Source organism: Colias croceus, chromosome 19 (assembly GCF_905220415.1).
Source record: "Colias croceus chromosome 19, ilColCroc2.1".
Classification (NCBI taxonomy): domain Eukaryota; kingdom Metazoa; phylum Arthropoda; class Insecta; order Lepidoptera; family Pieridae; genus Colias; species Colias croceus.
The window spans coordinates 4,453,161-4,470,542 of record NC_059555.1 but is presented as its reverse complement, the minus strand read 5'-3'; the positions used below and the strand labels follow the sequence as shown (position 1 = coordinate 4,470,542).

The window sequence follows — 17,382 nt, the reverse complement described above, 5'->3', positions numbered from 1 at the left end:
AATCTTTTTTGGTAACTTGTAACTTGTAATAGGTCGAATTCTGTACTAAGATAGATCTGTCTGTCTGTCCGTATCATCTTAGCTTATCACGCCAAAACACGCCTAAACAGTTAGGTATATATTTTTATTTGTAAAAAGGCTACATTCAAAGATTGTATTAAAGAAATTTCAAGTTAAGAAAATATTTTATTATTAATCTCCATACTATTTGACACCGATATATCTATAATCTATAATAAATAAATATTATAGGACATTATTACACAAATCGACCTAGTCCCACAGTAAGCTCAATTAAGGCTTGTGTTGTGGGTACTAGGCGACGATAAATATAATATTTAATAAATACATATATAGATAATACACCCAGACCCAAGAACAAATAATTGAGTTCATCACACAAATATTTGCCCTGACCGGGGATCGAACCCGGGACCGTCGGCTCAGTAGGCAGTTACTTTACCACTGCGCCAACCGCGTCGTCAAACTATAGACATATGAATTTAAAATATAATATGGTAGTTATATTACTCTTACTATAAAACTAAATAAACAGAGGTAGGTTTTTAATAAAAAAACGGCAGTAAGTATAAAACAATTTTTATTAATTACGTAACACGACATACGTTATAAATAGCGGGAATCAGTTTGGATTTGAAACAAACACACATTTATACATATTAAAAATGCACTCATAAGATTCTTATAAAAAACTGCGTCTTATGAATTATAGGAAAACAAAAACTTTTAGTCACTAACAAATCAATTTTTGTTTTGTTTCTTTCACGTTTAAAAGAACTGTCACTTTATAATGGGTTTGAGTTGAAACGATAGATATAGGTAATTTTTATTAAAAACCAAATCGAAATGTACAGAAATTTGAAACATACCTACATATTTTTTTTAACATAGGTATTACATAATAAATATTACAAAAAGTATGTAATAATAAGTCTACTGTGAAAAAAGACTAATTATCCCAAATACTAGCCAGTTTAAATATTAACATAATGAGAACACTCATTATAATGTGACAGCAGTTCAAAAGTTAAAGAAAATGTTGTTTTATTCAAATCTGATATAAATAGTATACATATACGCAATAATACGAACATAAGCTTAAACTATACCAAATGTGGTTATTACACTATACTGATCCCATTCATATTCTTAATTGGAAGTCTTCTTAATTTTAATACAGAAAAAAGAAAATATTTTACCACCTTCGAAATCAAACAAATATCAATAAATTTTCAGTATACACTCTTCTGTAACTTTACAAATCGCGAAACAAATTATATAGATAATAGAACAAAATAAAGCTATGACTACAAATAGTTATTATACATGAGTGCCGTGTACACTGGGGTTTATTTATATGCTAAAACGAAGCCTATATAAAATTTATTGCTGATGCAATTATACCCGAATGATTCGATACGACTTTGACATAATTGGCACGTTATCGTACGACCAACTTATTTAAATGTTACAACAAAAAGTACTTCCTTAACTTCGTACAAATGTCGACATTGCTGTATATGTTTCTATAAATATTTATTTATGTTAAAAGCACCATTATAAAAAAAATCATTGGCTTGTACCTACCTACCAAATCGATTGGCTTTAACGTTAAGACATTTTTTTGTGCCGTTTATTTTTACGTACAAAAATTAATTTTTAAATTGCCATCATATATTATTTGCTTTCAGGTTTTGAGCATATTATTAAAACGCATTACATATTTCTGAAATCATATCTATGCGTATGATAACTCTTACGTTGTTTGTACGATATATATATATTTAACCTCTCAAACAAAAATCTTACATATACGTATGATAATTTGTTCACGTTGTTCGTACGATTGCTTGCCAATTAGGACACTACTTATTTTTATTCATTTCTTAAGCAGCAAATTTCTAAAATCAGTGTTAGAGAGCGGTTTTTTCTCGCCGTTCGTGGAAGTCCCGTTGGAAGTGCTCGCTGTTGGTTTTTGGAGGACACTCGGTATGAAGCTGCTTAGTTGTGTCCGCCGCCTGGAAATTATAGTCTATAAATAACAAGTTTTACTCTATGCTACAACACAAGTATTATGTAAAAATTGTAATAAATGTAAAATTTATTCATGTGCAGTTGATATTTTTTTTTAATATTTAAATAATGTTACACGTCTAATAGCATAACAAGTCTCAATTTAAACACGCTCGCTGAGTATTGATATAATATAATATAAGTTTGTAATAAATAATAGAATGAATAAAACAAACACAAGAAAACGCGCCTAAATATAATGTTTTTTCTGTTTTCCTACATACACACTCAATAAAAGCCAAAGGAAAAAAACATTTACCATTGCGGTCGTTAATATTATAATCCGCTCGACCATTCGCTCTTGTTTACGTTAGACATCTGTAAAAACGCTTTATAAAAATTAATAAATAAACTTGTACTCACATGCCCCCACCCGTATCGCGTTTTGGCAGCCCTAGCGTGGCCGTAGAGTCGTCTTTCTTCGGCGGTGGAGCACTTATGGCCACTTGTATCGCTCTGTCCGCGACTTGTAGCCCGTTTGTCTTGTCCAAAGCGGTAGACGCTGATTCCTCGTCCTCGTACTCTATGTACGCTAGGCCTTTGGGTTTACCATCCCTGGAGGGTTATAAATATATATATATTTTTTATGTTAGGTAGATAAATTTGCTTTTATGTAAATTTGAATATAATACTGATAGTGAAGTAACAAAAAATTATTATTCATGAAGATTAATCTTAATTCAATTTGAAGTAAAGATCTCACATCTTACAAAATACTCATATTCTGCATGTTAAAATGTTAATATGTAGTATTAAAAATATATAAAAATATATTTTCTCAAAAAAGAAATTCAGTAAAGGCAAGTGAAATAAGGCGAACACATTTTAATTCGTTTTTCAATTTATAATAAAAATCGGTGTAAAATGTAAATTCATAAAAAAATCAACTTACTTGAAAGTGACAACCCTAACGTCCCGCAAAGCACCGTGCTTATCGAATATCTCAGTGAGCGCTTCCTTCGTACAGTGCGAATAGGGCAGGTTCTTCACGAATAACTTATTCTTCTCCACATTCGTTGGATATTTGAATGTTGGTGTGCTTTTCTTAGCTGAGTACCGGGATAAGAACATCGGTCGGCCGTTGAGAGGTGCCCTGTCGTGTTTTAGCGCTTCATCGACTGACTCCTGTGAATTTTATATATCGTTTTGTTCAATTTTTTTTATTTAACACACCTGATATATGTTTAACATATTATTATTAGTTATACAAAACATTAAAATCTCTATGTATTTTTTGGGCAATTGTAGCCACACATACACACACCAAAGACAAATAATGTAATTCCAAATAATGTTAAGAAAAAAAGAGCGTGTGTGCCGAGACACATGTCAGAAGTGAAACTTCTTCGGTAAGCTTCAAAGATACCAAAATCGTCGCCTTATTCTCTGACGTGACGATATTGCCATGACGCGACCCGCGAATTTTACTCTCAACGCGTATAAAGAAGTTTCACTTAAAAAAAACATGTGGAAAATTCATTAAGGCCAATCTGGTCTAGAAAGAAAATAAAAAATAAAAAAATGTTACTTACAGGTGTTTCATATTGACAGTAGCAAATGGAGCCTCCAAACGCTTTCACGCCAGACTTCAACCGCAAAGACACTATCTTGCCGAATTCCGACAGTTTGTCGCGAATGCTCTGTTCGTCCGTTCTAAAAACAAGTAAACATAAATTATTATTTTATACCTCTAATGTAATATCGAAAGTGTGCTTAGGTAGTTCTTTTTTCGAGGGTATCATATTTTTATATTAATGTTTGTAAAAGTAAACATGAAAAAAAAATGTTAGTCCGTTTATTAAAAGTTTAAGTTTATTTCACTTTAATACTAATATCGTTTGAAAGTTATCCACGTATAAATAAAAAAGACGTGTGGCACTCGGGGACTGCCGCGGTAAAGCTATTGCATGCTATGCCTTCAAGCCACACCTCCGCCCGTCGGAGTGGGGAGCGTGAGGTTTTTTCGTTACGGAATTTCTCGATTCGGTCCCCGCGCTCGAGGCCTCATTCAAGGCTATAAAAAAAAAGTGAAGTCCCATGTCCCCTAGTGGGGTAAGGGGCAGATGCATTATACATATGTTTCACTGATCGATTTTCTTTAAGGACAAGTAGGTGATCAGCCTTCTGTGTCCTGCCAGACCGAGACATTTTTTTTTCTTCGTCTCCACCGGGAATCGAACCCAGGACCCCTCGGTTCTACGCTCACGCGTTAACCACTGCACCAAGGAGGCGGTCATTCAAGGCTATGCAATAGCTTAAAATATTTTCTAATAAACTTAAATTACATCAATCCGACTCGAAGGACCAAACGTTAATAGGACCATTTCTAACAGTAAAATATTTTTTTTAAATAATAACGTACTTGAACTCAAGGTTGCTAACGAACAGTGTGCAAGCCTCCCTCGTCCCGAGCCTTCTGGCACTTTCCTCGCTCTGTGTCCTTTGCCGTTTGTACTCAGCACCTAAAATAAAAATAAAAATATAGAAAATATTTTAAAAACAACTAATACTGAAAAATATCAGGCATGTGTGTATCTAGATTTCGACGTTCAAATATAACTTATATCTTCAATAATAATACATACCTTCTTCATCATCTTCATGAGCCCTCTTGGTACCACTCGCACTATCTGCGTCCTTTTCTTTTACTTCCACTTCCATATTTTCCTCCTTTTTCCTCTTCACTTCGCTGCCTTCAGCAACCTCATCCGATTTTCTTTTCCCTTTGTTGGCTTTTGTGTCTTTTGCTTTCTTTTTATTGTCCATTTTGCCCTTCTTACCCTGCCCCTGTTTACCCTTTTGTTTCTGACCGGTCATTTTTTCTTTCATCGCTTGATAGTTGTCGCGCCATTCTTTAAGTTTGGCCTGCAATAAAACTTTTAATTAAATTTTACGATATTGAAATGTGGTAGGTTGGATTGGGTAGTCGTAATAATTATTAGGATCGATTTAATTTTGAATTTACCCATTACAACCAAACAAAAAGCTAAATGTTTCCTTATTATAATACTTTTGTAGATGTATACACGCAGGCGAGTAGTCGTAAGTGCAGCTCGCAAGTGCCGTTACCATAGTGACCGACTGCCCCCACCTGGCACAGCTCGCGAGTGCCGTTACCATAGCGACCGACTGCCCCCCACCTGGCACAGCTCGCGAGTGCCGTTACCATAGCGACCGACTGGCCCCACCTGGCACAGCTCGCGAGTGCCGTTACCATAGCGACCGACTGGCCCCACCTGGTACAGCTCGCGAGTGCCGTTACCATAGCAACCGACTGCCCCCCCTGGCACAGCTCGCGAGTGCCGTTACCATAGCGACCGACTGCCCCCCACCTGGCACAGCTCGCGAGTGCCGTTACCATAGCGACCGACTGGCCCCACCTGGCACAGCTCGCGAGTGCCGTTACCATAGCGACCGACTGCCCCCCCCTGGCACAGCTCGCGACTGCCGTTACCATAGCGACCGACTGCCCCCACCTGGCACAGCTCGCGAGTGCCGTTACCATAGCAACCGACTGCCCCCCCTGGCACAGCTCGCGAGTGCCGTTACCATAGCGACCGCCGGCCTCACCTGGCACAGCTCCGCGCACTCGAGCGCCGTGTGCAGCTGGCCGTGGTCCCGCTCGAAGTGCGTCCACAGCGCGGCGAGTGCGGGCGGGTAGTCGCCGACGCAGCGCAGCGCACGCCGGTGCAGCTCGCGCAGACGCCGCTCGCCGGAACCGTTCCATCGAGCCAGCTCCAGGTGTATGAGCGCTTCCCAGTACTTGGAGAGCGTTTTGTTCTCACCGTACTCTGTAACAAAAGTATTTATATTAGATACCAGCTGAACTGGCAGACGATGTCTGCCTCTGTGGGAACTGTCAAAGGCGTGAATTTTTATATTTTCTTTAAATTTGGTGTAAATTTATAGTAGAATTATAAACACAAAATCATACAAATAAAATAAATGAGTAAAATTTTGTGGACTACAAAAAGTTTAATCGTCAGTCGTTCCATATAGCCAAAAAATCCTGCACAACTCTTACTGAATATTTCCTCAAAGATCTCTTTCCCTTGTTTAGGGTCATTCATCCGACTATACTCCAATCGCGCCCAAAACAACGGCACTTCGCAGTCATTGGCTTCGTCGCCCCAGGCCTGCAAATATAACACAATTTTTTAAAACACATTTTATTCATTAAATCTACAATTTACTATTTATAATGATGTAATTCTATGTTACTGTAAAACTGATTTTGCAATAAAAGACCACAAAATAAAAGCCAATTTCAATTTACACAATGTTTGTTCAAAATACAATAGGAATTGTTGGAAAACTAATTAGCCATAAACATGCATTTAACAGAATATTACCTATAAAATATGTGACAAATAATATATTTACATTTAAAATTATGAATTACCTCAGCTAGAGAGTCCCACGCCAGTCTAAAAGTTCTCCTAAGTCTTTCCACATCAGGTTCATTATCGAATGCAGTCCTTCGCCGAGTGAACTCCAAATAACTGAGCCACAGAGCTTCACCATCTTTGTATGAATCCATACCCTTTGATAGTGCAGTCTCAAAAATTGATTTTACCTGGAACAAGAGTAATTTTTTTTCGCTTACTTATTTTTAGTACATATTTCGAATTTATTTCCTTATAACATAATTAAGCATACTCAAACAATAAGTGAAAAATAATAAATATACTAATAGATTAAAAAACAAGCTTTAATAAAATAAATTTAAAAAAAATCTATTATCACTAATGCAATATGTGTACAAAGTTTGAATTTAGTTTCAAACCATTCATTCCATTTTACACTCGTGCAATCGTCTTCCGCAACTACGGACGACCTAACCTAAACCTTTGTTTATAACCCTCTAATATAATATTTTATACCTCATCAAATTCCCTCTCCTCATGTTCCGCCTGTTGCATCTTCAGTATCCAGAAAGTGGCTCGTCTAGGACACCGTCTCACACACGCGTCCAACACTCGTGCGATTGTCTCCCTTGACGATGTTCGTTGTACGTGACGCGCGTACGCTTGGAGGAGTGCGTGTGCGCCCTCACAAGCAAGGCATTCGGTTGTTGCCCGCTCATATAGGACCTGTTTTGTACATTTAAACCATTATACGATCAATCATAGTATTATGGTAGTTAAAGAAAAGGTCACCATAATAATATTTATCTTTGAAATTTTAAAATATATTCATTTATGTAAAGAACAATTCATATTATAGATATGATCATGTTCATTTGGGCTTACATAAAATGTTTTTTTTTCGTGTGAAAAAGTAATTTTACTGTGCATTCTGAAAAAGTAAATTGTCACCATTTATACAGATTGCCCAACATACTTTTAGAATTCCATTGCTGTCACAATCTGCATACTTTTCCTCTTGAGACAATTCCTTCACTGTATCTATATATTCTTCATATACCTTACATTTTTCTTCTGGTTCTCTGAAAAAAGGAAAATATTTAAAAATAAATATTACCTACTTTAAAAAATCTACTTATTTTACTATCAAAATAGTAGTATATATCGATATAGAAAATTTTACTTACAAACTATATAAATTATATCCATACTTACTCTAACGTTAATAATCTGTCCTCAAATGGTGTTATTTTTTGCAAATAATCTATGGCTGCATCATGTTGTTTTTTTATCTACAAAGAAAACTATGTTAAAAATATTCTTATGATGAAAAAGGTCTTATTTGTAATGTAAGTGAGCATGCTGTAGAAAAAAAAAACTTAGAAACCTTTTTTTTATAATTAGTAATGAATTAAACAGATAATATAGATAAACAAAATTATACCTTATCTACATATTCTTGGTCATATAAATCAAGAGCCAACTCCTGTAAGGGTTGCCATGCTTCATCTCCCCTTAAAAGAGGCCTGGAAACAGTTTCTTCTAGACACCATAATATCCTCTTCCTTTGGGATTTATATTGTGTATCATCCTGGCTGCACATATTAATACATATTAAAGAAACAAAAAAAATATATTTCAGGACATTTTTCGGACAATTTTTATTTATGTGATACATGCCAATTTAAAAGAAAAAAAATCCAAAATATATTAAGCTGAAACTAACTTCATGTTTTCCAGTTGAGCTTTCTCCATTTCGAGTTTAGCGTCCCAAAATATCTTTCCGGAAAGTGGATCAGCACCCGCCCTACGTAGGACTTCCTCCAGCTGCGTGCGAGCATTCTCAACTTCACCAGCAGTTAAGGACCATGAGCACCATTCACTTAAAATTGGTATTGCTGAAAGAAAGAAAATTTATTTATATATAAAAAATAAAAATTAACAAAAACACTATTATTATTGATTAAACACTAATAAGATGTCACCTTCTGGAAACATAAACATTATTGTTTATATAACTTTTTATTATTTTTACTACAAGGACAAATATCCACAAAACAATTTGACTCAACAGTATAAATAAATTGATAAAAAGAAAATGAAATGGAGTATGTACTTACAATAACAGTCCAGTGCGGCCAACTTGAACAAGTTGGCAATATGATCTTTAGATTCTTTAGAATGAGCCAGAGATTCTTCTGTTTGAATCCTCGTTAACCAGTGTTCAGCTCTCAGCACTGATAACTTCTGGAGTCTATCAAAAGCTGTTCGCCAGCGATCCAATTCTGACAGACCCCTAAAAGTTCATTTCTATTAGTATACTAATACTTCATATTACAAACTCAACTATTAAGAATTTAATTTGTCTTTAAAAACTTATGTTTAAATGTACAATAACATATAAATTAAAAAATAATAATCAATGCTCCAGTAACTAAGTAGGACTTCTTGATTTCTATTGCATATACAACAATTTCATTTTAGAAAGGCTGTCTGTATTCATCAGGTTATTACAATAGTACATATTCGTTATTCACAATTTTTATAGAACATTTAGACATTATTTCATTTGACTGTATGATTATTTCGTTTCACTGTGAATTACCTATATGTTTAAAATGTGTGTCTTCAAAATACTTACCATAAAGCTTGAATTAAATTAATGTGATCATCATAATTATATGGATCTTCATCTATCTTACGTTCTAAATCTGCTACTTTCTTTTCCAAAGCTTCCTCATCATCATCATCGTCATCATCCTATAAGAATTAAATTAATTGAATTGAAGGTTAGGTACAATGTTTCAAATGCAGCGATAAACATAGTTATCAGACGAAAGAGTCAATCTAATGAAAAGATTATTTACGTTAATTTCACATCAATCAGGTAGAACGTTCATTGTAGAAAATCACAAGATACATTTTAACCGTTGCAAGATTTATTAAAACGAAATATGTGGGGTATGCTTACGTCCGAATCATCAGAATCTACCTCTCCATCATCTTCTTCAACAACGACTTCTATTTCATCTTCCCCTTCAGAACCATTCCGCACTTCATCCTCTACAATAGCCATATTAATCTATACAAATAAATCTAATTTAATTTACTGTTTAGTGCAAAGAATACGTTTAGTGTTTGATAACACTGAATCAACGCTATGGCGGAATAACTGTCAAATTGATACTCAAAATCCAATGACACAATGTTGACATAATTGCAATGTTTTTTTTAACGACAAGGACAATTGACTGCATGCTGCAATCGAGCGATTTTATCTGTGGATTTTATGATACAACAGATGATTTTTATGTCTAGAGAGAAATTTCCGGGGATAGAAAGTTAGAAAAACTATGATTAAATATGGGTTAATATTATAATATAAAAAAGAGCCCGTGTGCCGAGCACACGTGTTAGAAGTGAAACTTCTTTGAAAAGATTCTAAGATGCCAAAATTGTCGCCTTATTCCATGACGTGACGGTAGTGCCATGACACGACCTTGAAATTGTACTTTCAATACGCTCGAATTCTTCTAGGTGTACATGAAATTAATGTAGCAGTTAGAAGCTAGAATGAAATGCGCTGAATCATTTAAAAATTAAAAATATAAAGTATCTATACATAGGTATTGAGAGGATTGTTCCTCAATTTAACAAAATATGTTTTGTTTACATATATTATATTCTTGTGAGTACTGCATGACTGCAATCAACAGACTGCAATAGTGTTTACCAGTGTTTACGTATGTGTTTGCGGTTAGACTAGCGCCACCTTATCATAAAAGGATTTCCGACGAAAATTGGTGGCAATATACGTAGAATATAATATTGTAAGGATTACTTCTTTACATAATAAAGGCTGAGTTGATAAGATATTCAGGGACCTATGTAATTATTGTGTTTTAACATGAAAGAAAAATATAGAAAATGCTTGAAATGTGGGGAATCCCCAAGTGACAATGCTCGTGTTATTTTACATCGTTTCCCTAAGCCCGGAAGAACCAATAAACTTCGGTGAGTAATAAAAATCATATACACAATTGCATTAACTATATCCAATGCCGATTTTCATAAGAACTTAAACTTCGGTTCAACGAATAATAAATAAAAAAACCTTATCTGCAATGAAATGTATAGTGCATACAATCAATCAATACCGTCTTGAATCAATGACGTCTAAACGGGCTGGGAGGGGAAAGGCAATTGGCAGGGCTGAATTTGTGGCTGAATTGATTATTGATTATTGAATGTGTCCTCGAACTTCATGCTAGTAACCAACCATTAACCAACTACCAGGACATGCGCTCTCAGTTTTAAGCTCAAATCTCAATACAACCCCTTTATAGATGGCGTTGCAATAGCTTTACTTTAGTTGGCGCGCGTACATTTAAATTTACTTGTTACCATCGGAAAAACTTTATGATAACGTTATTTTTGTATAGGTATATAGTTTATTTATTTTATTTATTTATTTTTTATTTATAACACTTTTTAATTGCGCTTTGTTCCATTGTTATTTCCCAATGAAACAAAGCGCAATTTACTTTTTTACATTAAATATCATGAATATAATTTTTACTTTCATATTATAATCCTGTAGATTCTTTAACGAAAAATTACTCAATATCAATCTTAGTACATATCTAATTTGGATCGCAGGTTAATTATAGGTCAAAACAAAATAAAAAGCTATAGTTTTCTTTGAATAATAACGACTTCTCTCTTTGATTTTTTTACGATTGCGCTCTAATTTCTGATAATCTAATTTAAACCTGAATATTGAATTAAGAGTGGTTCTGTTTTAGGTGCGAAGCATGGGCTAAATTCTGTTTTCCTGACGGCGAATGGGACTTGCCAGAATTCCATAAAAAGTTATTCACAGAACACAGAATGCTCTGCAATAAACATTTTAGAATGTCATCATTTATGGATATATCTCGTAGAAGATTAATTAAAACTGCTACACCAGACCCTGAATCTGAAAAGGTTCGTAAAACACTGAAACATTCATTGCATTTTAAACGAGAATCGATTATTTAGTACCAAATGTCTTTCAGTTCATAGCATATGACACCTTGTATAATGTAATGTATACAGGGTTACTTTTAAAACACCAGCAACCTCGCAGGACAAGATAGCTAACATCATAAGTAACAACATTTGTTCTACGACTATTGGCATAACGCAATAAATTATTTTTAAATGATTTTTAAGCTTTTATTGAACTGTCCTAACTCCTAACATTTGCAAGTCTATGTTCTATTCATTATCGAAAGGACGACGCGACGCCCGTGCACGCTTCTTCCCCCTCTCGTTTGCTTCTTGTTTACGTTAATTTTGGGATGCGTGTTGAGTTCATAATATTTAAACGGAAAATTAAATGAATATTTATTTTTGTATGAAAATATAAAATCTAATAAATTATCAAAAGTCGTAATATGTTACCCTCATCAACAAATTTGCTCACAAAGCGTCCTGACCGCAATAAAAGGTCTATAGCAGGAAATTCGTTTGATTTCACGTCCTCTGTCGAGCGTTTTCATTTCCACGAATGGGACCTTTATGAAGATTAACTTATCAATTTCAGATATTTAACGAAACTAAAAACTTGAATGCATCAGTATCAGGTGAGGTGTCGAAACCTTTATTACATAATACAACTCTTCTCAGTATCGATGAGTCTTCAAAAGAACTTGATCTTCAGAAATTAAAGGATTCAGAAAATGGAAATTCCATACGAGAAACAGTTATAAAAGAACCTCCATCTAAAAAGGTTTGTGATTATTTTTTAAGAACCATTGAATTAATCACTATAATTATAATTATACGTAGTAAGTAACTTATAATTATTAATCGCTAAATATATTTTTAATAATTATTTACTACACTAACTAATTTCAGATAAGAAACGAAACTAAAAATAATATCATATCAGTATCAAAAGTTACAGAAAACCAAGAACCAACTCAAAACATACCTCAAGTGTCGAAAAAAATAGAACCAACTCAAAACATACCTCAAGTGTCGAAAAAAATAGAGCCAACCCAAATCATACCTCAAGTGTCGAAAAGAATAGAACCAACTCAAATCGTACCTCAAGTGTCGAAAAAAATAGAACCAACTCAAATCATACCTCAAGTGTCGAAAAAAATAGAACAAACTCGAAACATACCTCAAGTGTCGAAAAAAATAAAACCGACTCAAAACATACCTCAAGTGTCGAAAAAGGAAGAACCAACTCAAAATGTACCTCAAGTATCGAAAAAGAAAGAACCAACTCAAAACGCACCTCAAGTGTCGAAACCCTTATTATATAATACGACATTTCTCAATACAGAAGAGTCGGAAGGACTTGAGCTTCGGAAGTCAAACGATTCAGAAAATGTATATTCAATATATCGAGAAACAGATAAAGAAGAACCAAGTAAACTTCCTTCTGAATATAACAGAAGTTTATACATCAAATGCAAAAAACAATCAAACAAAATCAAACAACTTCGAAATATTATACGCGAACTGAAAGAAAAATTACATGCCTGTAAAATTTCAACCGGTCCAGTTCTAAAGAATAAATTAAAGAAATTTAAAATTAAATCGAATACTTGCGAATGGGATATGAATACAAAAATTGTAGCACTAAAACTGTATAAACGCTCTCAGTCCTATTACAATTTGTTAAGGAAGATAATTTGCTTACCAGATCCGAGCACATTGAGGAGTCTTCTTAACAAGTTTAATTGATCATATAAATAATGAAACGAACAAAACGTGTTTAAATGTTATTTGATGATTTTATGAAAATATTTTATGGTTGGGCTTTAGGAGGCAAGAAACCATCCTATATAAGTATTCTTTGAGGATTTTACTTTTCTATCCATTGAGATATACATAATATGGAGACGACACCGCCTACATCACTTATGTTCCGCTCAACATAAGCCATATGGCCAAACTGCACTCAGTCGCTTTAGCGCGATAGTCGCGTTCATGTCTTGTTTGTTTTATAGCAAAAAACCATGAAACTCATCAAATATGCCCTCGAGTGTGTTACGATATTGCACTAATAATTCAAGTAATGCGGCAAAGTGCAAAGAAATAACTTTTCATCGGTAATTAACTAGATAATCATTTTTAAAACTTGGTTCGAGTAAAATTTTTGGCGGGCGCCATTTTGCGTCATTTGACTCACTAGCCGCCCCGCGCCGCCGCGCTTGGCGCACAGATTTTCTTCGTGGTGTCTCCTCCATACGTAGTAATAATAGCTCAATGTTTCTATCCCATTTTTTTAATTCTATGCTGAAAGTAAGCTAATAATAAATTGTAACGAGTGACGACAATACGGAGAAGAGCCAAAATTAGGGAAAATACGTTTACTAAAAGCAAAACAAAGAATTAAATGGCAGAACAGGGATATATTATAATATTTCACGCTCAATGAGCGTTTTCGGTAAAATAGCTTATTTCGTGTTGTGATCACAGTAATATTACACGTGAAATTCGCTTTGGTTTAATGTTCTAAGGAAATTCGTGTTGTGGCTCTAATTAAGAACACGTTGTGGCAATGAAGAAATGCCACGATGCGATCTGAATAATCATTGGTACCTACTGATAAGTTTATTTATTCTGTGCATTAGTACATTGAACATTCTTCTACGGTGTATATCATATATTGTGTTCCACATGTCCCTTGATGTTGTATTCAAATAAACTGACTTCGAAATACATATTTTACGTGTTATTTTTCACAAAACTTTTTCATAGGTGTAGTAAGAAATGAAAAGTAAAGATTTTGCTGGACTTAAATTAATTTCAACTAACAATGTGTATTATTTCGATAAGTTTAAAAACACATGAATTATATTAAAAGAAATAAAAAATACGAGAATTTCCATTATATTTTATTATAAAAAATAAGATTACATAATTTGTATGCTATTCAATAATTACATGTCGGTATATAATTTTAATACTAATTGGATAATTGCGAACATAATATTATATGAGACATTACATTCGTTGTTATTCATAATTCCAGTCACAACTTTGGCACCAATTAAATCTAAGAATTTCTATCACTCCAAAATCTAGCGTAACTTTTCTACTAACATCGTCAATTTTCAAAATAAGCCACTCAATTAAGTCGTTCTTTATGTCACACCAAGTTATAAGTCGCGTCAAGTAAAAAGAACGCTGACGGTTAAGCTGCGCATTGGCGATTTATCGGTCTATTTGGTGTTATGAGGTGGTATAAGAATAACAAATAGCAGCTTTACTTATAAACGTCTCTCAAATTTAAGAGCCCCTCTTAGCTGTTGATCAACGTTTTTTTCACTTAAAAACCCAATTCAGTGTTGAGAGGTGTTTAAGTAACAGTTAAATAATGTCAAAATTTAAGAAACGTCCGACCCTGTTTTAAATCTATTTGAGAGACATCATGGCGGATATATTGTCAAACATTTGACGTTTTGTAGTTGCCAAGAGTATATTATTTGTGTTTTTGTGGTGTTTTTATTCACTTCGCAGTAAAATAACTCTGGTAAAATGGATATTGATAGTTTGAGTAAAGATTTTACGAATGATGTGCAGGTGCTTCGTGATTTTAGAATTCGTAGGCGTCAAAAAAAAAATTTATATTCAGAGCGTGAATTCTCTGGACCTGAAAGAAGAAGAATTCCGGTCGTAGTTTTGGGAAGCATATTGTACGATCTGAGTCACATGCGAACGAGGAATAATTACTATAACTGTCGAGCGTTGCTTCGGGGTGTGGAAGCAAAGATTCCGCATTCTCAATGAAACGTTGTGAGGATTCCTCCACGTGATCAAGATCACGATTATTGCTGGTGCAGTTTTGCACAATTTAACAATACTAATAATAATTAATGAGTCTATTTTAAATCAAGGTAGGTATTTACGCAAAATACTTTCATATGCAAACAAAGTATATTTAATAATGCCAATACATAAATGCTACCTATCCATATTTTAATTCTTTTTTTTTGTTTCTTTCTAGATCCTACAGGCATTGAAAATCAATTAACAAATCCAACTGTCCCTAATAATGTAGAAGAATAATAAGATGAATGCGAAAAACAAGGGAAAACATCAACACAGCCATATTGAAACTTATTTTTATAATTAAATAAATATTTTCATATATTTGTAAATTTATTATTGTTTTCTTATAATATTCCTCTTCCAAAGTAAGTATTTAGAGCCTTTTTTCATGAGTCTCCCTTTCCTGTTGGATTGTAATTGCATTGCATGCAACTCTTGTTGTTGCTTCATAAGTTCTTCCCTGCTTTTTTGCAAGGAGGATTAATAATAATTGATGCTCATTTTCAGTTATTTGATTTTTCACTGTACAAATATGATAAACATTAAACATAATTTTACATAAATCACAGCTGTACAACAATTGCTAAATAATAAATTAAATAACAAAGAAATGACATAATTATATTTTGAAAGTTTATTCGCAGTTAAATGTCATACAAAATAAAGTCTACCATTCATATTTGTCAAAAAGTACATTTTTAGTCAAGTTTTTAGTGAATAGCGGGTTTAATTTCGATAATGTTACTAGAAAAAAATATATTGACGTTACTTAGTTGAGAGACTGCTGAGAGAGGTTTATAAGTAAGATTATTTTAATCATTGTTTAAGGAGTTGAGAGTTGTTTAACTGAGAGGTGTTTAAGCAACAGATCAGTCAGTTTTTATAAGTAAGGCTGTAGGTAGTTGAGAAGCCACGATTCGCGAGCCTAGTTCAAAAATAAAATAATCGGCACATAGCTTACGTGCAAAACTCGATCCATGCGCAAACACACCCCATCACTTTCATCCAGCGTCCTTTTTACGTGACGCGTACTGTATCAACTGATTTAAAACATCAAAGTTAATTATGTTTTTTTATGAGAATTTGTGTGCACATTTCACATTGTATATATTTCAATGTCACGAAGCAGAGATCAACCAAAAGGAATGAAATAACAGACTTCTTTTTTCGGTGTTGAAAGTGCAAATAGGCAATAAAAAATTGACATTTGTATTCATAGGAACATGGCAGACATTTTCTTTTTACTATTTGTTTTTTTTTTTTGATTAAAAACAAATAACAATTTTTTAATGCCACGTGTCACTAGCTTTTTACAGATTTTTAAGCAGAATAAAGAAACTCTGAAATCTTTACATAATATTATAGTGAGGATACTAATTAATATTGGAAAATTTGAGATTTTTTAGATTACATCTAGTTACGATAAATGCACCAAGTAAACACTTACACAGTTATAAGTATTATACAGAATATGACACTATGGATATCAAATGAAATATCAGACAATACCATATTTTATATTTCAATAATTTCTTTACACTTTAAGTACTATTATAACACTTACTAAAATCCTATTGAATTCAGAATACTAATATAACACGTAATTAATTTCAGACTTAGCATTTCTTCTATTCATCAATACAAAACGAGATTAATTCAAAGACGAACACAAAAAAAAATGAAAATAATACTTGGAATTCGAAATTTTTATAAGTAACATATAAACTCTAATATAATAATGTCATGATACTGATAAGTTTCAGAACAGATGGCACAAAAAATGAGAAAAAATACTTAATTAAATTGGAATTATTTCGAGTATAACTTCACATCAAAGATAGTACAGATCTAGACATATTATTTAACACTAGTTCGATCGTTGCGAAAAGCGAGTCACATTCATTTTATTATGCGATTAGCTATTGTGCTAATTACCTGCTAGTTTCTGGTAAATCAAGGAGGAAGGTAAATTGTTACTGCCATTATGTGCCCTAAATTATAAAAATTCTAAACCTACAATATTTTTAGGTGTGATTCGTATTTCTATATCACTATTGACTACACATCAATATTAATGAAACTGTTA

At 33.5% G+C, this 17,382-nt stretch overlaps 2 protein-coding genes and 1 long non-coding RNA gene across 3 annotated transcripts; 2 read left to right on the top strand and 1 right to left on the bottom strand.

Annotated features, from left to right (window-relative positions):
• Window positions 1–1,804: 1,804 nt before the first annotated feature.
• Window positions 1,805–9,574, bottom strand: LOC123700291 (squamous cell carcinoma antigen recognized by T-cells 3-like). Its single transcript, XM_045647469.1, has 17 exons — window positions 9,433–9,574; window positions 9,103–9,221; window positions 8,582–8,757; window positions 8,188–8,359; window positions 7,906–8,056; window positions 7,677–7,753; window positions 7,438–7,543; window positions 6,978–7,187; window positions 6,497–6,670; window positions 6,119–6,230; window positions 5,665–5,885; window positions 4,680–4,959; window positions 4,457–4,556; window positions 3,627–3,747; window positions 2,987–3,219; window positions 2,458–2,649; window positions 1,805–2,039 (listed from the first exon to the last, which is right to left on the bottom strand). The coding sequence occupies exons 1-17, from the start codon at window positions 9,535–9,537 to the stop codon at window positions 1,901–1,903; spliced, it is 2,688 nt and encodes an 895-aa protein (XP_045503425.1). The 5' UTR covers window positions 9,538–9,574; the 3' UTR covers window positions 1,805–1,900.
• Window positions 9,575–10,194: 620 nt separating this feature from the next.
• LOC123700212 lies at window positions 10,195–14,187 on the top strand. Its single transcript, XM_045647361.1, has 4 exons — window positions 10,195–10,475; window positions 11,267–11,447; window positions 12,049–12,234; window positions 12,363–14,187. Exons 1-4 carry the CDS (start codon window positions 10,369–10,371, stop codon window positions 13,200–13,202), a joined length of 1,314 nt encoding a protein of 437 aa, XP_045503317.1. The 5' UTR covers window positions 10,195–10,368; the 3' UTR covers window positions 13,203–14,187.
• A 533-nt stretch (window positions 14,188–14,720) lies between these two features.
• On the top strand, window positions 14,721–15,625 carry LOC123700211. Its single transcript, XR_006752600.1, has 2 exons — window positions 14,721–15,361; window positions 15,472–15,625. It is a non-coding gene; the product is annotated as an uncharacterized LOC123700211 (long non-coding RNA).
• Window positions 15,626–17,382: the final 1,757 nt, after the last annotated feature.